Consider the following 21,282-nt stretch of genomic DNA (forward strand, 5'->3'; position numbering starts at 1 on the left):
GGTACCCAGCTGAATTTTTATATTTTTAGTAGAGACAAGGTTTTGCCATGTTGGCCAGGCTGGTCTTGAACTCAAGTGGTCTACCCACCTCAACATCCAAAAGTGCTAGGATTACAGGTGTGAGCCACCACACCCAGTCTTGGGGTAGAAATCTTTAGTAACAGAAAGCACATTTGAAAACTATAATCCTTACTGGTTTGGGTTCCCTTTTGCCAAGTTAAAGAACTGGAATCATTTTGTGTCACTGATTTGTCCTCTCATCCTTATATAGCTAACCTATGATCCCACAGGGTCTTCACTGGAACACCTGTGGGATCATAGGTTAGATGTATGACCTCATCACAAATTTATCAGAGAGCCATAATCAAAAGGAAATAAAGGAAAAAAACCACAAACTTCTATTATCCTAAAAAAAAAGCTGCTAATCTAGATGAGAGAAACATGAAAGATTTCCAATATTCTAGGATAGAAGTTATTTACACCAAAAATTCCTGGTGGCAGTTTAGAAAAGCTACAAAATGCTGTAGTTAACTGGTAGGAAAATCACTATTGAATGATTACCAATGTTACTTATGACATTTGTTGACAAAAACCAAAGTATATACATCTTTTTATGAGAAAAGTTGGAAGCACCATGGGAGTCTGAAAGTCTCTGCAAGAATTGTATCAGTTAAATATCCATGACTGACAGGCAAACTTTAAGAAACAATAAATGCACTGGACTGAAGTTATTTACAGGCGAAAATGAATGCCCTCTAGAGCCTAATGGGCTAACGGCTCCGGGGATCATTGCCACTCTGGAATTTAGTAACAGTAGCATGTGAAATAAACACTGAAAATGTGAATTGCTACATGATTATACACCTATTCTAGCCCCTGGCATGCTTAGGAAAATCTGGGAAAATGCTTTAGAGAGATGACTAGAGAATAGACTGGCAGTTTTCTTTGGCTTAGGAGAGCCTAGGCCCAGACTTATTGAGCCATCAATGAAGAGAATTTCACAGCTCACAATTATGGTGCATTTGAGACAGTATGTACTCAACAAGATAATAATTATTCTTATGTTTTACAGCTCACTACCTGCTGAGAAATCACTAAATCAATCACCAAGGAGACAACAGGGACAACTAAATGGTCAACCACAGAACAGGTATTGAAGTCTGCTGTATTAGGAAGAAAACGTTGAAAAAGAAAAAGAAAAAAAAAAAAAAAGTCCAGGCATAGTGGCTCATGCCTGTAATCCCAGTAGTTTGGGAGCCCAAAGCAGGCGGACTGCTTGAGCCCAGTAGTTTGAGACCAACCTGGCGATCATGGCAAGACCTCATCACTTAAAAAACAAAACAACAACAACAAAAAAGAAATAAAAAGAAACTCCCCCAAAATGAATTATTTTAAAACATTCATCAATTTGACTGGGGACGGATACTGTAGAAGACTAAGGACAGTTTTCTCCCTTTGGATCATTTAGGCCTTCAGTTTTTGTGGGCAAAAGCTGAAAACCCTGGGTCTATAAAAATCAAAACACTTCTTTTCCAGTTGACTAAATTTATTTTTATTTAAAAATTTTTTACTTTTTGAGATGGAGTCTCACTCTGTGGCCCAGGCTGGAGTGCAGTGGTGCGATCTCAACTCACTGCAACCTATGCCTCCCAGGTTCAAGTGATTCTCCTGCCTCAGCTTCCTGAGTAGCTAGACTATAAGTACATACCACCACAGGTTAATTTCGTATTTCTCATAGAGATGGGGTTTCCCCATGGTGGTCAGGCTGGTCATGAACTCCTGACCTCACAAGATCTGCCCGCCTTGGCCTCCCCAAATGCTCGAATTATAGGGGTGAGCCACTGCACCTGGCCCCACTTGGCTAAATTTAAGATGAGCAAAATCATATGTTTCACTACTTGAAGCCACCCTCTCTAGATTTGGAAAGTACCCTTCTTTTGGGCACAAAAGGTGATGTGGGCAGTACTTATGTATCTTTCAAGCTGAATTATTGGTTCTTTCAACCAGCTAGATTTTAAAAAGCCTTGGGTGTGAATTAGGTGCCTCAAGTCAAACCAGTCTATTTTCTTTTTTCTGTATCCTTTACTATAAGCATAGCCTCAATAAAAAGGTTTAGGTCAGGCATGGTGGCTCACACCTGTAATCCCAGCACTCTGGGAGGTTGAGGCAGGCGGATCACCTGAGGTCGCGAGTTTGAGACCAGCCTGACCAACAAGGTGAAACTCAATCTCTACTAAAAATACAAAAATTAACTGGGCATGGTGGTGCACATCTGTAATCCCAGCTACTCAGGATGCTGAGGCAGGAAAATCATTTGAAGACGGGAGGCGGAAGTTGCAGTGAGCCGAGATTGCGCCATTGTACTCCAGCCTGGGTGACAAGAGTGAAACTCTGTCTCAAAAAAAAAAAAAAGGTAAGTTCATTCCTGACCCTCCTCCAAACTTTCCATATTGCTTTAAGGATGAAATGCAAATACAGGCTGTCTCCTGACTGATTTTTGGTCTGGGTCCCAGGACCTACACAGGCAAACAGGTTTCCCAGGACAGTCGCCAGCAAGAACTGCACCTTAGGAACAACACTGTGGCAAACTGAAACAGCAGATTACTTCACTTCTGAAGCCCGTGTCAACACACTAGCGGCTCTGACTTAAGAACAGGCCTTGGTGAGGGTGTTGGGCTCTGGTCAGTAGCCCAGGCCACCAGGATACCACAGAAGCCTTCCCTCCTGCACCAGCTTGGTATTTTAGAGAAGAAGCTACATTTGCCTATTTTCCCCCTATGGGAAGCATAGGCACGCATGCGCACACACATATGCATGCACACACATGCATACACGCACTGGTGTCTACTTTAGGTCAAGGTGAGTAACAAAAGTTAATATGAAATTATACTCCACATCCAAATTGTATAAAACTGTTGTGTTTCAGTCTTCAAAGTTTTGTTTCAGACTGTAAAATTCTGATTTTACCTGATTATCAGGAAAATAAAATTCAGACTGATATATAGTTTTTAATAAAATGCCAACTACAAAATAATAAGACTGACTGTGGTTTTCTAAAGTTTAACTAACGAGAGAGCCTCAACTTTCTATTCTAGGATATAAAGTGAAACTAACTCTTGTGCTCCCTAAAGGAAAGTTCACTGCACAGGGCACACTAGTGCACATGGTATGTTAAGTTGCTCTAAGACTCCTGTCCAGTAAAGAGCAATCAACATGGACAACAGGAATGAAACAGATGCACTAAATCTCCAATACTTTAACTTTGCATTTCATACTTGACCTGTAGTTATTCAACTGTTTATAAGATGCTAGATCAAGAAGAACTTTATCTTCCCCAGCAAAGTATGCTAACTGTGAGGTTTAGGGCTAGAAAAAGAAAGACCCCCACCAGGGCACATGTTTACCTATGTAACAAACCTGTACATCCTGCACATGTATCCTGGAACCTAAATTAAATTAAAAAGAAAATGACTCTTCCATGCATAGTTGTCCTAGTGTATGAGGAAAAGACAGTGTGATTTCAAAAACAACATGCTCTCTTGATCCTTCAGGCCAGGAATTCATGCCATGCTGCAAAGCAGTAACAAAAATAAACTCTTAGAAAAAAATTCAATTTATATCAACTCTCTTTCAGCCTCAACTCAATCAAGCCTATTTAGACAGGCAAATTCTCTCTTGGTAGAGGGCCCGTCCTCATGGATCAGAACCTGGTTTGCCTTGATTCTGAGTTTAGGAAATCCAGTCTAGCAAGCTGCCCTTTCGTTAGGAACTCTTAGCAAATAATGCTTTCTATCTAAGAAGATAATTCTTTTTATTGATTATGAGCTCAAACTTTTGCTCTGTAGCAAATGCCACATTCTTACTAAGATATGCCTGAAGAAACAACGTTCTTTCTGTCTCTGGTATTTAGTACCCAATTTTCAATGTGATATCACAAACGATCCAGATAAACCAAGGTGGGACAGCATTAGGAAGAGGCTCCTCAGCTGATAAATGTGACATTCAAAATGGCAATGGCAAAAGTCTCCTTACCGCCTGCTGGCAGTTCATTCCAAGGTTCCCCTTCTCCCCCCGAACTACTTTCATCAGACAATGTAGGGTCCGTCCTTTTCGATGTAATCCGGAACAATGGTGTTCAATCTCCCCCCGACAGCTTAGGATGATCTCAGGGCTCAGAGAAAAGTCTTCCATCAACATGCGTCGGTAATCCAACATCTCCCCCTGGCACTCGCTGCTCACTTGTCGCCCTAAGTAAGGATGTAAGTCGTAACATTACGGAGGGTAATGGTATGCATTAGCATTACAAATCACCACCTATTAAGAGTACAGATTTCTATCTGTAATACAATATACCTACCAGTCATACTAAAGAATTAGCAAAAGCTTTAGTAGCATAACATAGGCTTAGACTCCAGATATTCAGGCTTCTCCTGTCAGTGTTCTGCATGAAGCAGGTGTTAGAACTGCACTAATAATGCAAATACTTTGCCCATGAAATTCTTATCAATAACTGTTGAGGTAAAAATGAAAGCCAAAGAACAATCTCCACTGGCCTACACATTTAAAACTTTTGGAAAAGACTACACTTCAGATATTCACTACAGGCTCCCCCAACTTCTTTGATCTGTAAATGCCAATGGGGAGAACTTAAAATAAAAAGATTAAAACAAAACAAAACAAAAAATGGTCACCCAGTTGGTTTAGTGATAGAGTCAAAAATCGAAGCCAAGTCTGCCCCGTGCGCTAAATCATGCTACCCTGAGTCTCCCCAAAATGCTGCACAATGTTCTACCCTGAGTCTCCCCAAAATGCCGCACAATTTTCAAAAATGAAAAATATTCAGCTGGGCATGGTGGCTCACGCCTGTAATTCCAGCACTCAGGGACACCAAGGTGGGAGGATCGCTTGAGGCCAGGAGTTCGAGACCAGGCCGGCCAACACGGTGAAACTCCATCTCTATTAAAAAAAAATAGTAATAATTAATTTAAAAACATGGAAAATAAAAAAAGCAAATATGGGAGGAAACTAACATTTACATATAAAAAACTTTAGAGTATGAATCCCAAAAGGAACAGATATGATAAAAAGAAATGAACACTACCTCTGTGTACAGCTGACTCCAGGCACATGAGCAGGTAGGATAGCCTGGCTTCGCGGGATCGTGGAAGGTTTTCCACATTGCACCGGTATTTCTTCAAGTCACTTTTACAGGATTTGGCCAATGAATAACTGACTTTATAATCCTGGGCAATCAGCTTTTGGCGGGTCGTGAGTGCTTCTCGGCACTGAGGAAAGAGTACAGCAAGAGCCGTTAGACCACTCATGTGGTTTTGCTGTTGAGGTGTACCTCTAAGATGAGCATGTCAACTCAGTCAAGTACATGTCAACAACTGCGGTTATTACCAACATATCTAAGTTTGGTTAAAATTTGCACAACTGAGCTAAACTAGTATGGCGTGAGACAGGGGTAAGAGGGTGGGGAACCTAGAAATTCTGTAGTCACTTGCGAAGTGTTGCTGCAATAGCAGTGTCCAGAACAGATCCCAATACATTAACTTGACACACAGCATTCTTTTCCACTTTAACAATATTCCTAACATAAATTTCACCAGCATCAAACTGGCAACTAACATTAACACTTGGGATATTCTAGTCTATACTTCAAATTACGATTATTCATTTATTCTATATCATGTGAATAATGATATAAGATTTGAATAAGATTATTCAAATGACATAAGAAAACAGAAATAATATTTCTTCAGCTACACTGGAAAATAAATGACAAGATAGCAAAATTAATTGTTTCAAAAGTCATCAATGATTCCTGCATTCATCCAGGGACAGAGAACTAAAAGAGGATGCTTAATAATACAGCTGCTAAAAAATTAGATAATTAATTATGTACAAAGCACATTGATTTGGCTAACTTAAACTTCTTGAATAGGCAGGGCTGGACTCAGTGTGGTTTTATATAAAATCACACTGAGCATTGTACATAAAACCAGTGAGAGGCAGGCCGATCACCTGAAGTTACGAGTTCGAGACCAGCCTGGCCAACATAGTGAAATCCTGTCTCTACCAAAAATACAAAAATTAGCCAAGTGTGCTGGCAGGCACCTGTAGTCCTAGCTACTAGGGACGCTGAGGCAGGAGAATCGCTTGAACCTGGGAGGCAGAGGCTATAGTGAGCCAAGATCATGCAACTGCACTCCAGCCTGGGTGACAGAGCAAGACTCCGTATCAGGAAAAAACAAAAAAACTGAAAAAACAACCACAGTGAGAACCTCACTTGGCTTCTCACTATCTATATCACAATCAGGGCTTCATTTTTTTGGTTTCAGCCAAGCTTGGGTTTAAGCTTGATTTCAGCTTAAACCCAAGCACCTCACCTTTGAAAGGAGTGAGCTTTATCAGTCATTTACATTTTTGTATAAGATTATAAGTATTGAGAGAATTTGAGAAAGCTTTTAAAAAATCAAAATATTCATTAGTTTCAAAGTAATACTTACCTTTTCACTCATGGATTCTTCAAATTTATGATTAAAGAGGCACTTGTACACTCTGCCCTCACCAGCCTGTGTCTGTAAGATGGAACATACACTACTTTAGCTAAGTAGTTATGATGAACATTATCCACAATCTCATACAGAGCTTTCTATTAAATGATTACAACAGTAAGCACCTTTGGATAAACATTTATAAAATTTATAAAATTTACTAGACTTTAAACAAAAACAGTGACTGCAGTAAAGATGAAAAAAATATTCCCATGATATCTGGCATTTGTCATCTGTTCTCAGATATATTTTGTTAATTAGGGAACCAAGAGAAGAGTCAGAGTCTGAGTCTTCTTTTTTTTTGAGACAGCTTTGCTCTGTTGCCCAGGCTAGAGTGCAGTGGCATGATCTTAGCTCAGTGCAACCTCCGCCTCACAGGTTCAAGTGATTCCCCTGTCTCAGCCTCCTGAGTAGCTGAGATTATAGACACCCACCACCACGCCCAGCTAATTTTTGTATTTTTAGTAGAGACAGAGTTTCACCATGTTGGCCAGGCTGGTCTCGAAATCCTGGCCTCAAGTGACCTGCCCGCCTCAGCCTCCCAAAGTGGTGGGAGCCACCGTGCCCAGCCTCTGAGTCTTGTTTCTTACAGGCGTATGCTAGAATTAATAAAACTCTTACATCAGTGGCTCTGATGGTTAAAGCTGTTAATTCCAACCAGCAGGCAGAGTGGAAGTATACACAAGTTACTTTCAGTCCTTTGTTGTAAGGATGGAGAGACCATTCTATTTAAAGTGCTAGAAAGCTGTTCTATAGAGTCAGGAGGTGGTAATCAAGGATTTGGTTTTAAAAATTAGCCACCTGCTGTTTTCTTCACCTTAGCCAAAAACATATAAATGTGTGTTAAAGTTTTAGCCACTGAATGGATGTGAATAGGTAGGATCGTGGGTAAAATAAAATTCATATAGATAAAATAGATTTCCAAGAACTGAAATTGAGAAGTGAGATAAAGCAGAAAAAACACTATGTGGAGATCATCAGAAGTCAACTCTTAACTAAATGTTAAATTATCAAGGTTGAATATCTAGTTACCACTTTCTGTTATACTGGGACCAAGTTCATCTTTCATTTCTGCAGTTTTTCTACATGTGAGGTTTCTTGATGGCTTATTTTATATTAGAGTATTAAAAAATATTTTATGACTAGTTGCAGTGGCTCATGCCTATAATCCTAGCACTTTCAGAGACAGAGGTAGAAGCATCATCTTAGGACAAGGGTTCAAGACCAGTCTGGGCAACACAGCAACATCCGCTTAAAAGTTTACTTGGCAGGGTGAGGCAGAAGAATCACTTGAACCCAGGAGTTGGAGGCTGCAGTGAGACATGATCACACCACTGCACTCTAGCCTGGGTAACACAGCAAGATCCTGTCTCAAAAACTGGGGAGGCTGAGGTGGGAGAATTGCTTGAGGCTGGAAGTTCAAGATCAGCCTGGGCAACATAGTGAGACTCAGCCTCTCAAAAAACAGTACAATTAAATTAATTAAAACAAAATTATCTATATGTGAAAATAAAAGGAAGAACAGAACAGTTTCTGAGCTGACTCACGTTTTCACAAAAACGCTCCCGATCATCTCGGCAAGCGAAATATAAATGCCGGTCTAAATGAAAGTCATCCGAGGACAGCTCAGCCACCCGGAGAATGGCTTTCTTGCAGAGTTCAGAAACTTGAATCTTGGGTTCTCTTTCTTCTGCTTCTTTCACCAGGCCTTTCTCCAAGCATGAAACCACCTCACCTTGTGAATGTGCATCCTAAAATAGTGAGGATATTAATATTTTAAAACTTTCACCCATAGGTTTCAAATAAACATTTGGCTAAACACACACACACACACACACACACACACACACACACACACACACACACAGAGTTACAAAACACCAACATGGAGTTAGATCATTAATGTGCTATTGAAAAATCAAGTCAGAACCAACCACACTGTGGAAGTTAAAGAAAATGCCCTCAATGACCTTCAGTTAGAATATAATAAATGCATGCTACAAATGGAAACAAAGATCCTGGGAAGTTTAACTACTATAGTTTAGTTAGCACTAGAAATAAGAACCTGAATTTACAAAAATTTAAAATGCCAAAAATTCTTAAGAAACACATCAGCTCAATGTTCTGGTCATAGTTCATGTCAACACTGAAATTACACTGCTGAAATCTCTGTTCATTTGTCTCTAAAAACTAGGCATTTCCCAAATAACTGCTTTCAGTCAAGTTAAAAACCAACAAACCACAAAATCTACTAAGAAGTTACAGAGACCTTCTTTCTCCTTTTCCTACTCTGTAGTGTCCACAAATACCCCAACATGCACCATCTGTAGTTTAATACTCATGTTGATGTTTTGGATTTATCTTAGCGGGATTTAACAAGATTACCACTGTTTACACAAACTGCTCTTGAGAGTTTTCCTAAAAACCATCCAATTATCTTTAATTGTACATTTCATCACCGACATAGCAACCACAAACATTCATTCATGCAAAATACGAGATAGCTCCCCTAAATATTTTCCATTCAAGAATCCTAATCTATACTCATAAGATATGGTTCAACAATTTAAGGTATAACCACTAACATAGCAAACCAAAGCATCTTAAAATATAGTGCTATCACTTATTTATACACATGCACTCAAAATCTTGTTAGAATAAAATACCTATCTATGAAATACTCTGTGTTTAATAAAAAGATTTTGGCCAGGCGTGGTGGCTCATGCCTGTAATCCCAGCACTTAGGGTTGCCAAAGCAGGTGGATCATCTGAGGTTGGGAGTTTGAGACCAGCCTGTCCAACATGGTGAAACCCCATCTCTACTAAAAATACAAAAATTAGCTGGGCATGGTGGCACGTGCCTGTAACCCCAGCTACTCAGGAAGCTGAGTCGAGAGAATTGCTTGACCCTGTGAGGTGGAGCTTGCAGTGAACCAAGTTCGCGCCAGTGCACTCCAGCCTAGGCGATAGAGTGAGACACAGTCTCAAAAAAGAAAAAAAAAAAGAAGAAAGAAGAAGAAGAAGGAGGAGAAGTAGTAGTAGTAGTAGTAGTAGAAGGAGGAGGAGGAGGAGGAGGAAGAGGAGGAGGAGAAGGAGAAGAAGATTATTCCTAAAACCAAGTAGGGATAACATCTACTTCAGACAAAATTTCAAATTAATCAAAGAATGTATCTTTTTCCTATTTTATTATAATAGGATATGTTCTATAGCACCTTAATTTCCAAGTGTTTCCATAAAAACTTTCATTTTATCTCCTAACATACATATGAAGAAAGAATACAGCTCTGATATCTACTGGGTACATGAATGAACAGAGGCTCACAGGAGTTAACTAACTTATTTGAGTTGTAGAACATAAAGTGCCTAGCTAACAGTTATCATTTATTTATCTAGACCTGGGGTTAATCTGGGTGAGTGGGTAGAGTCTATAAAACTCCTAAAACTTGTTTTTTTTTTAACTCTATTTATTTATTTATTTATTTATTTATTTAAGAGACAAGGTCTTGCCCTGTCGCCCAGGCTGGAGGGCAGAGGAGGGGATCACAGTTCACTGCAGTCCCAAAGTCCTGGGCTCAAGTGATCCTCCTGCCTCAGCCTCCCGAGTAGCTGGGACTAGAGGCATGCACCACTACACCCAACAATGGAATACTGTATTTTTTACTGTGCCTTTCCTATGTTTATATGTATTTGTATACATAAATACTATAATTGTGTTATAAATACCTCTAGTTTTTCAGCACAGCCACATGCTGTACAGGTTTGTAGCCTAGGAGCAATAGGCTACACTACATAGCCTAGGTGTGTAGTAGGCTACACCATCTAGGTCTGTGTAAGTGTACTCTATGATATTCACGCAGTGATGAAATGCCTAACAACACATTTCTCAGAACGTGTCCTTGTATCCTCATTGTATCCTCATCGATAAGCAATGTGTGAATGTGTGTAGCACCACACACTGGTATTAGTTCATAAAAATACTTCTACTAGATGTTTCCATTCATTGTAACTTTCAGATAGATACTTTTTTCAAATAATGGTATTTCAGGAGTTCCTCAGAGTCTCTGAGCTTTTTAGTGCATCCCATTTGAGTTTGTAACTGAAATGTATACAAATATCCGACAACGAAGACTGCATGGATAAAGTAAGTGAGGTGAACTACACACCTGCACATTATGAGAAAATAAGACCACTTAGGTTTAAAAGTTATTTATACACAGGCTTGGCATATGAGTAATAAATTATCCTATAAATGAACTTAAGATAAATGTTTGTTAATTTTATTATGGTAGAAAAACATCTGCCTAAAAACTGCCAATGCCTTGATCCATTTTTAGAAGTTTGATAGGCAGTATTTTTTCTTCCCCATACTCCTTGTCCTTTAACAACAACGGCCCCCACGAAAAAACACAAAAACAAAAAAACTCAAACTACAACAGAGGCTAACACTAACTTCTCAATAGTAGGCAAGAACTCGGTTTTCAACTCTGCTATAAACCATTCTCTATTACAATGCTTCTGCTGTCTTCTCTGATCTACCTCAGTGGATAAAGGAAAAAGGATTATCAGAATTACTCAAACTAACTGGTTAGAAGCAGGAAATAAAAAACGATACAGTTACTGAGGCATAAAAGCACTAATCCTGTTGCACATGTCCGCAGTGAAGTTCCTTTGTTGGAAGCCACATTCTTTTTCTTCAGATGACGTAAATTATTTAAACCTTTACTTTTGGGTCCTTTCATTTTAACAGCATTTATTACTATAGCAAATGCTAAAGGCTTTATTAATATATCTTCTTCGCTCTAAAATTTAACATTTTGAAAAAATCATAGTTTTGAAATCATTACATTTATGTGTTCATACAAAGGCAAGGTACAAAAAGATTAACCATGACTCCTCTCCTCTGACCTATGGAGGAGGTGAGGTCACAACTAGTCATAGAAGAGTTTCAAGCTTCAGTGGCAGCAAATTTGAAACTGACAAGCCTGTTGTTTTCTGTGTTCAGAAGCCACTTCGTTAATTTTCAGGATAATTTTTCTATCTAAATAACTGGCTTCAGAGAAGAAACTACAGTTAGAAAAGGAACAGAAGAGCTGAGCACATGCCTTCCTCTTTTTTTAAACTTGGTTGTAGCACAGAGTAAAAGACATGAAGGAAGAGGCTTTTTCAAGTTCAAGTGCGAGTCCATCTCACTGTTCCCCAAATATAAGAAAGCCTTTGATACTGGCATAGTGACCTGGTATAAACTGAAATTTCACCTAACTAGTAGCCATACTGAAAGATTAAATGACAAAAGTGTCATTTCTATCTTTGGTCCATAGAAACAATCTTTGCTATTTTATCTAAGTTGAATAAACAATTCTGCCATGCTTTTGGCTCCAGCAGTACTATTTTCTGCAATTGTTTCAGTCACTACAGACTTACTAACTCATGTACGCAGGTGACAATTTAGAGAGTTAGAGGGAGGCTAATGGGCTGCTACCTTGGTGGTTACCAGGCAAGAAATACTCCACAGAGGGACTGAAACTCTTGGCTTTACTGCATGGAGCACTCATCACGAGGATGAAAAAGCCTCATCGCTGATTCCTGAAAAGTATGTTTGGAACACCATGTGGAGATTTTAAAAGGAGTCAGGTTTGGAATTGGGTATAATTTTCAACATCCTAAAAAAAGTCAGAGGAGCTTCCTGAATCATCAGAATGACTTAAGTGCTTTTGTGCCATTTTTAGAGTCTGCTGGGAAAGAAAACACTGTGTTCTTTATTAAAGCTGCCCTTTCTTTTACTTGCCTGAAAGATTTATGCCAAGCTTACAGAGTTGTCAAGACCAACTCAGCAGCACCCTCTGATAAGGGACCAGGCCCTGTGCTGATAATAAGCAAAGGGCATCAAGGCTTCGGTGACAGCCAGACAATACACAGCAAGAAACTCCGCATTTGAACTGTGTGCTCAGTTCCAGGATCCTAACACCATGTCCCCTTTATGAGTGATGCCTGCCAACTATGAACAAATAGACAGCAAAGGGATGAATGGGTTTTATTTTCCATCATACTTCCTGAACAGCAGATTAATGAGCAGCAGCAATTAATAGCTGATGCCAGAGGTCTCAGACTCCCTCTCCCACTGGCATCCATTACTTTTCAGGAGTTTTTTTCACTTTTGGTGAGCAAACAAATTCAGAATAAACCTGGCCAAATCTCTATTGTGACCTTCTGTTCAGCAGACTAAGTTCAAAAATAAGATCAGATATAACTGTGGAAGAAACTAGCTAGGCAGTTATATTCTTTCTGTCTTTACTAAAATCAGTTCCTCTGAGATTAAAGTTAATAATACATCCCATTCAGAGAGGACCTTTCTCCCAACAAACTAGAAGTATCTTCACATATCTTAAAATTTTCTAATATTTTATAGATGGACAGCAGCCAGTATGCTAAGTAATTGTTTTTTATAGTAACCACGAGGTATATGCAGGGAAAGATTAGAAACTTGGCTGGGTGGGGTAGCTCTCACACCTGTAATCCCAGAACTTTCGGAGGCTGAGGCGGGCAGATCACTTCAGGTCAAGAGTTCGAGACCAGCCTGGCCAACATAGTGAAACCCCATCTCTACTAAAAATACAAAAATTAGCCAGGCATGGTAGCGCATTCCCGTAGTTCCAGCTACTCAAGAGGCCGAGGCAGGAGAATCGCTTGAACCCAGGAGGCGGAGGCTGCAGTGAACGGAAATCCTACCACTGCACTACAGCCTGGGCAACAGAGGGAGACTCTGTCTCAAAAAAAAAAAAAAAGAACTCAGGTGTCCCCCATTGCCAGAGACATATTATAGGTAACCAGCAATTAGTCTAATATTGTGAAAATAACACCACTCTTTGCAGGTATTAATTCCTCTGCTTCTCATATAGTACTGAAATATTTCACTACAAACACATGAAATGCACTGTCAACCAGCCTTAGCTTTTAGGTTGTCTGGACAAGTTTCTTTAATTTCAACTTAAGGTCACTCCAGTCCTAATTTTTTTCCATGTCAGTTATAAAAGCTTTTCACATACCAAAATTTTAAGACCTTTTGTTGAAGCCAATGTAGTATTAGATACCTTTTCTCCAAGCCGAATACTGCCACATTTCAGGATGTTGATGTCATTTTTGCAGTCATCCATGAAGCCACAGATTAAACGGTAATCACTAAAAATGATGGCCGTCATCTTGGTAATGTATTGGTGACACTGATACTCAGTGATGTTGCCTCGGTGATCCACCAAGCAGGAAACCATGTACCCTTTTCCAACTGGTTCATCAGCACATTCTTTAATCTGCTCAAAATAAAGTGGCTGTTTTACAAAAGTGTTCTGTGCTTGTATCAAACAATATTTATGAAAGAGAAAAATGGCTGACATTTTCCTGTTGATTTCCTAATTCTTTACTTCGGAGAAAATAAAGAAAAATTCTTAGGAATATATCCAAGGAAATATATACAATCATTTTAAAGAAAAATACTGTGTCATCACTACTCAGATTGTTGTGCCTTCTAGAAAAACCTGATTAATGTGTTTTCCAAGAAATTACAGGCCGGGCGCGGTGGCTCAAGCCTGTAATCCCAGCACTTTGGGAGGCCGAGGCGGGTGGATCACGAGGTCAAGAGATCGAGACCATCCTGGTCAACATGGTGAAACCCCGTCTCTACTAATACAAAAAAAAAACTAGCTGGGCATGGTGGCGCGTGCCTGTAATCCCAGCTACTCAGGAGGCTGAGGCAGGAGAATTGCCTGAACCCAGGAGGCGGAGGTTGCGGTGAGCCGAGATTGCGCCATTGCACTCCAGCCTGGGTAACGAGCGAAACTCCGTCTCAAAAAAAAAAAAAAAAAAAAAAATTACATACATATCCAAATGCTTAGGTAACGCTCACTTCTAAATGGAGTGAAAAGAGCTGTTAACATCTACAGCTTTGGCATGATCCTATGGAGAAGTCCTTGTAACCACGCAAAGAATGCAATGGATAGTGAGGGGATGAATCTAGGGAGGAAGGTCTGACAAACAGGTGCAGAAGTGAAGTCTAGCTGCACATCCCAAACCAAGCTACACAGCAAACTATTATTGTTAGGTAAACCTAATGGCCAGAGAGAGACAGGAGGGAAGGTGTAGTATTACTTCTTGACATGATATTATTTTTATTTTTTATCTTTTGAGACGGAGTCTTGCTCTGTCACCCAGGCTGGAGTGCAATGACATGATCTGGGTTCTCTGCAACCTCTGCCTCCTGGGTTCAAGTGATTCTCCTGCCTCAGCCTCCCAAGTAGATGGGACTACAGGCTCGTGCCACCACATCTGGCTAATTTTTGTATTTTTAGTAGAGCTGGGGTTTTGTCGTGTTGACCAGGCTGGTCTCAAACTCTTCACCTCAGGTGATCTGCCCGTCTTGGCCTCCCAAAGTGCTGGGATTACAGGCGTGAGCCACCACACCAGGCCTACTTCCTGACGTCACATTAATGTGTTCTGAATTAACTATGGATTGAACATGTGTTTTTGAAATTAGTAGAATCCGAAACCGCTGTGGTCTGGGACAGAAACATGTTTAAAACAATGTTCAGTGCAGTTGAGCAAGAAGTCTGGGAAGGCCACTGCAAACCTAGTTTGGGTGGTTTAGACATATGATCTAGTAGAACAGGCACAGAGTGATTCCGCATGGTAGTGTTCCTGCAAAGTGCATTCCAAACCACAAAATGCTAATAAATCAAACTAGTCCCAAGATGCTGAGATTCAGGCAAAAGTAAAACCTACTAAACCTACTAACAGAATTATAAGCTTGAATTATAAAACAGAGAAGGTTGTTTGGAAAAAAGCCTATTGCATGTGGGGAAATTAAAACAAATTGAAGTGGCAATTCTGACAAGAGGAAGGAGTTAAATGGGAATGTTTATTTTGAATATAAACAAGAAAGAATGTTTTATTTGTACTTTAAAACCAACAGAGACCATTCTCCCCATTAGGCTATCTATCATAAGCATGTCCATAGGGCAAAACAATCTCCTCTTCCAAAAGGTGCTGCACAAAGGACACACCACAGATGAATTATATCCTACAGGAAAATGAGTCTCTTCACCTCTAACTCCAGTATCAAACCCAGACCACAAAAATAACTCAGTTCAAAACAGAAAGTTGTGTTTACTTTTTTTATTTTTATTTTTTTAAGACCAAATCTCACTCTGTCGCCAGGCTAGAGCGCAGTGGCGTGATCTCGGCTCACTGCAACCTCTGCCTCCTGGGTTCAAGTGATTCCCCTGCCTCAGCCTCCACAGTAGCTGGGACTACAGCCTCTGCAGTAGCTGTGCACTACCATGCCTGGCTAATTTTTTTTGTATTTTAGTAGAGACGGGGTTTCACCATGTTGGCCAGGATGGTCTTGATCTCCTGACCTCATGATCCACCTGTCTCGGACTTCCAAAGTGCTGGGATTACAGGCATAAGCCACTGTGCCCGGCCAGTTGTGTTTACTTTTAAAGAAGCAAACTTGAGAATTTAGTAAACGGTCTCACACTGGCTTCAGAGGCAGTAGAGATTTTCAACAGTTAAGATGAATGCAATTCTTTTAGTTTAACGCCAAGTAAGTTTTTGTGATGCCTAAAAAGAAGGCCATGGCTGGGTGCGGTGGCTCATGTCTGTGATTAGCACTTTGGGAGCCCAAGGTGGGTGGATCAGTTGAAGTTAGGAGTTTGAGACCAGCCTGGCGAAAATGGGGAAACTCCGTGTCTGTCTACTAAAAATACAAAAATTAGCCGGGTGTGGTGGTGCACATCTGTAGTCCCAGGTACTTAAGAGGCTGAGGCAGGAGAATCACTTGAACCTAGAAGGCAGAGGCTGCAATGAGCCAAAATTACGCCACTGCACTTCAGCCTGAGTGACAGAGCAAGACATGGTCTCAAAATTAAAAAACAACAACAAAAAAAAGAGGGCCAGGACTCTATTTCCTGGAAAAGTTTTTTTTTCCCCTAAAAAAACAGAGTTAAGTTTGAAAACTGAAAGAGGAATAGATGCTTGAAAATCCCAGCACTTGTAATTCAATCACAGAAAAAACACTGGATAAAAAACAGGACTAGGGGCAGGCACCCACTTAATGAAACAGAGAAATATTTTTCCAAGCCCTAATACTGGGCAACCAAAAGTTTTAAAACACCTCTAAGAAAACCAAGAGCACATTTTGAACTGCAGCCTCAATAAGAAGCTAAATGTAAATTTTAGCTACAATCACTTGAGATTTCACTGAAACACAGAGATGTGGCACCTACTCCTATTATAACAGGGTGTGGTGTTTGAACGAGAAGTCTGCATCTTTCTTCATTCTGTTGGATAGTACTTTTTCCTTCTATCTTATTAAACTTCTAAGATTAACAGCAAAAAGGGGCACTAAATCATCATCAACATATTTAAGAATACAAGTAAACTCTAAAGTGGCTGGGGAGCAGATTGACACGGTACCATCAGCAAAATGCTGCGGTCCCTCTATTTTTTGACAAGAGCCAGGAGGAAAGCAGGTAGGATTTAGCTCAATCCTGGAGATTAAGTTTGGCTTGTATTAATAGTTTGCATGTATTCCTGTGATGTTGTTTTTCTCCCTGGGAGTAGGATTCCAAATTTAAGAAAGACGATAAAAGGAAAATCTAGAATGAAATATCTTGTTGGCAACTGTTTTCTTCCTGATATTTAATTTCGCTGACTCCAGTATAATCTTCCTTTGAGAGAGAGAAGCAGCCTTGTTAACGCTAATCTTTTACAAAACCAAAACACCCAAAAAGGTCACAGAGGACAATCATGATAGACACATTATATGGAAGTCAGCCTAATGCAAAGACTGAAATTATTCTAGTGAATATATATATTTATATATATATTTTATTTATATATATAAAATATATTTATATATATTTTATATATATATTATATATATAAATATATATATAAAATAAATATATATATATATAATTTTATTCAACTAAATTTCCCCAGGGCAATCAAGCTGGTATGCATTTAATGGTGACACAAAATGGGGCAAAACAAACATACATGTGTGTGTGTCTATGTATCTCTCCCAATGTGTCTCTCAAAAAAAACTACTTATGGCCAGGCATGATGGATCACATGAGGTCAGGAGTTCAAGACCAGCCTGGCCAACTTGGCAAAACCCTGTCTCTACTAAAAATACAAAAATCAGCCAGCTGTGGTGGCACACACCTGTAATCCCAGCTACTTGGGAGGCTGGGGCAGGAGAATTGCTGGAACCCAGGAGGCAGAGGTTGCAGTGAGCCAAGATGGCACCACTGCACTCCAACATGGACTACAGAGTGAGACTCTGTCTCAAAAACATAAAAAAACTAATAATTGTATAGTACCACAATACAGAGGGAAAATACAGACATTTAAAGTTCAAGCCTGGGACTAATTTCTTTGTATTGAGTTTTGTTATTAAGCAAACACTTTTGCCCTCGATATTTTAAAGGTAGAGGTTTAGTTGTATAGCTAGCTAAGGGAGTTTGAGATGTAGAATATTAAAGCTAGGAGCTAAAGATCAATTTTCCAAAGATATGCCTTTCTGCTCGGAAGCCCCAGGGTAAACATGAAGGGTCACTGCTTTAAAAGAATAAAACATCTCTGATCCAGTATTAGAAGATTTGAGAAAACAGGTGCTATGAGACTCCATAATGACATGAGGAAAATAGGCTGATGGCTTATCTGGATGAGACAGGGTCATGTTTAAGAGCTCTGAAGAATGTGGCCCTGACTTAATTCATCAACAGAACCAGCTTGAGGGACAGATTAATATGGTGCGAGATCTATGACTATTAATTCCGGGGTGGAAAAATAGCAACTGTTTTCTCTGTGATTCTCATATTTCAGTATTCAGAAACTCTCGCTTGCTGGAGTTTCTATTACTGATTTAAAAAAACCAAAACCCTAAAAAAAGACATTTCAAGTACCACAACTTTCATTTTTATTGTTAATATTGTTGTTTACACTGGGCCAATTATTTTTAAATGATTTAAAAAATCTTAACCTTTTTGACACTAATTCCTATTATTTTAAGTATATACCTCTGTGGTTCAACTGATCCAACTGCACAGTCAAAACAGGAATGCTGACAGGCCTCTTTTAACCGTGCTGATATGCTTCAGACATAACAAGTTGTCCCACGTGTGAGAGCAGCACTTACTACCTCAGCACTTTCATTTGCTGTTTGGAGACCAATAGAACCTGATTTCTAACTGCCTTAATCAATAGTATCCTAATGTAAGTGTAGGTGGACATTAACAAAAAGAGTCTAATTACACCCCCCAACTTCCTAACTTTCAACCAAGACAGATGTGAATTCTAAGAAAAGTAAATGAGTCATTCTTCTTATAAGGGCTGGTCTGGTCAACACATGTAATTTTCTCTTCTAAGCCATTAGCTACCTCCAAAATTCGTTCACAACTTACCTCTGTTATGGTAGATTTGCAAACCTCTCTGGCCACAGATTCAAATTTGGGATCTGTAGTTAGGTTCAGCTTATAATTCCACAACAACTAGATAAAAGAGGAAAAACAAAACAAAACAAAACTCCAGTTAGAATAATATGAAATTTATTATCAGTATTACTTGAAATGACAAAAGCCAATTACACAGAACCAGACAAAGCATATTCACGTCAGATAACAAACAGAAAGTAGGATAAAATGCCATTACATTCCTAGATTAAAGGGGAGAAAAGCAAAATAAAACAATGACTATTCAGATATACTTTTGTCATTTTTACAAAAGGACAACTTTTTAAAGCTATAAATTAGAAATCATTAAACAGTCAAGAAAAAAATGAAAAATTAAGATCCTTGGTAAGGTTTTCAAGGAAAATATAAATAGGCTGTATAAACTTAATTCTGCTTAAACCAAAAAGTCTAATCCAGAAGCTCAGATTTGGTGGATTTAGTCTCAGATCTCACAAGCATCAGTGCTTTCATAGATCAGTTTTCCCAGAGGAGTCGAAAAGGCTCTAGTTTCTAGGCATATTTATCTTCATTTATTCATTTAAAAAATGTTTGTAGAGATGGGATCTCACTATATTGCAGGCTGGTCTTGAACTCCTGGCCTCAAGCAATTCCCCTGCCTTGGCCTCCCAAAGTGCTGGGATTACAAGCATGAGCCAGTGTGCCCAGCCTCTTCATTCCCTTAAAACATCTGACACATACACCATAAGGTCCACTTTATACAACTGTTTTAACACCTCTTACACTAGAAAATATCTAAAGCCATTATTACTCACAGGTAATGACTAAATATTACTTTACCTTCAAAGCTTCCAAAAAAAGATTTTGATAAGTGATTCAATTTCTGAAAAGTAGCAAAAATGAGCCTTTAAATTGTTCAGTTGGAGAGACAAAGCAGAGACTCGGTAGACTCTGCAGAGGAGAGACCCTGTCTCTACTAAAAATACAAGAATTAGCCAGACGTGGTGATGCACACCTGTAACCCCAGCTACTCCGGAGGCTGAGGCAGGAGAATCACTTGAACCCAGGAGGCAGAGGTTGTAGTTTTTGAGCTGAGATCATGCCACTGTGCTCCAGCCTGGGCAAAAGAGTGACACTCCACCTCAAAAACAACAACAACAGTTTTTTTAGAAAAAAGAAGTGGAACCTGGCCACCATGTATCATAAAGCTCCAAGAGCACTGGGAATCTTGCCTTGCTTACCACAGTATCCTGAGTGTCTAGAAGAGTATATGGAACACAGCAGGCACTAATTAATATTTGCTGAATAAACTTACACCATGATGAATGACAAATTCAACCAATGAAACACATGAGGCCAAACCGAAAATGTAGATGATGTAGAACATCAAGACATATGTATATACATATTTTTGAAGGGGGGTACATTCCTCTCTGACTGGTATATACTCCAAGATGAAAAAAAATCAGTCAATCAGTCACTGATTCAGTTAAATATCTGCTTGGCAAAGCATTTCGCAGATAGGCTATTAGAGGAAGCAAGCAAACATTTACTCAGTACGTACTATGTTCCAGACAGAGTTAAGAACTGGGGGATAACATAAGGAGGACAAAGACTACCCAGTGGTAGCCACAGTCAATGGCAGGGAGTATGATCAAGTAACTGGCTAATGGCATCACTGGGTACCATAGCAGTATAGGGGAGGAGTACCCCAAACTGGGGAGGGATGGGAAGTTTGGTCAGGGAACATGAAACCTGAAAGGCTAGCAGCAGTTAGACAGATTCAAGGGTACACTGAAGACTGTTTTAGGCAAATGATACTGCATGCATGGAAGCAAGGGGTGGAGGGAACCAGAAGTCCAATGGAGGACAGACCCAGGAGCCTCGAGCCAAGCCAGATCAGAAAGCCTTTGTAAGCCACGACTGAACATTAACCTAAGAATAATGGGAAGTCGATGATGAGAAACTAGGGGTGACACGACCAGATCTACCTTTTAGAAGGAAGACAGAGACACATAAAAAGTGGATTAGGAATGACATGGAAACAAGCAGTGAGGAAGATCTGAAGAAAATAGGAAGGATAAGCAGGATTTCTTCTCCTCCCTCCTCAAAAACAAAAACATAAGTAAAAGCTCTGATCTCTCAGCTACCAACAATAAGTGAGTTTTTAGGCTGGGTGCAGTGGCTCACGCCTGTAATCGCAGCACTTTGGGAGGCCAAGGCTGGGGAATCACCTGAGGTCAGGAGTTTGAGACTGG

The 21,282-nt window shown here is 39.7% G+C and overlaps 1 protein-coding gene across 1 annotated transcript in view; it reads right to left on the reverse strand.

Moving 5' to 3' along the window:
• GLG1 (golgi glycoprotein 1) overlaps nt 1-21,282 on the reverse strand; it is a 155,550-nt gene that overhangs the window by 35,832 nt on the left and 98,436 nt on the right. Inside the window, exons 3-8 of the mRNA XM_012437442.3 lie at nt 19,019-19,105; nt 13,649-13,864; nt 8,108-8,311; nt 6,513-6,584; nt 5,102-5,285; nt 4,033-4,247 (exon numbers count right to left, since the gene is read on the reverse strand). Of these exons, the coding sequence (XP_012292865.2) occupies nt 4,033-4,247; nt 5,102-5,285; nt 6,513-6,584; nt 8,108-8,311; nt 13,649-13,864; nt 19,019-19,105 (978 nt within the window). The remainder of the gene's footprint in view (nt 1-4,032; nt 4,248-5,101; nt 5,286-6,512; nt 6,585-8,107; nt 8,312-13,648; nt 13,865-19,018; nt 19,106-21,282) is intronic.

Source organism: Aotus nancymaae, unplaced genomic scaffold (assembly GCF_030222135.1).
Source record: "Aotus nancymaae isolate 86718 unplaced genomic scaffold, 86718_ANA_hifiasm-v0.15.2.pri h1tg000030l, whole genome shotgun sequence".
NCBI classification, from domain to species: Eukaryota; Metazoa; Chordata; class Mammalia; order Primates; family Aotidae; genus Aotus; species Aotus nancymaae.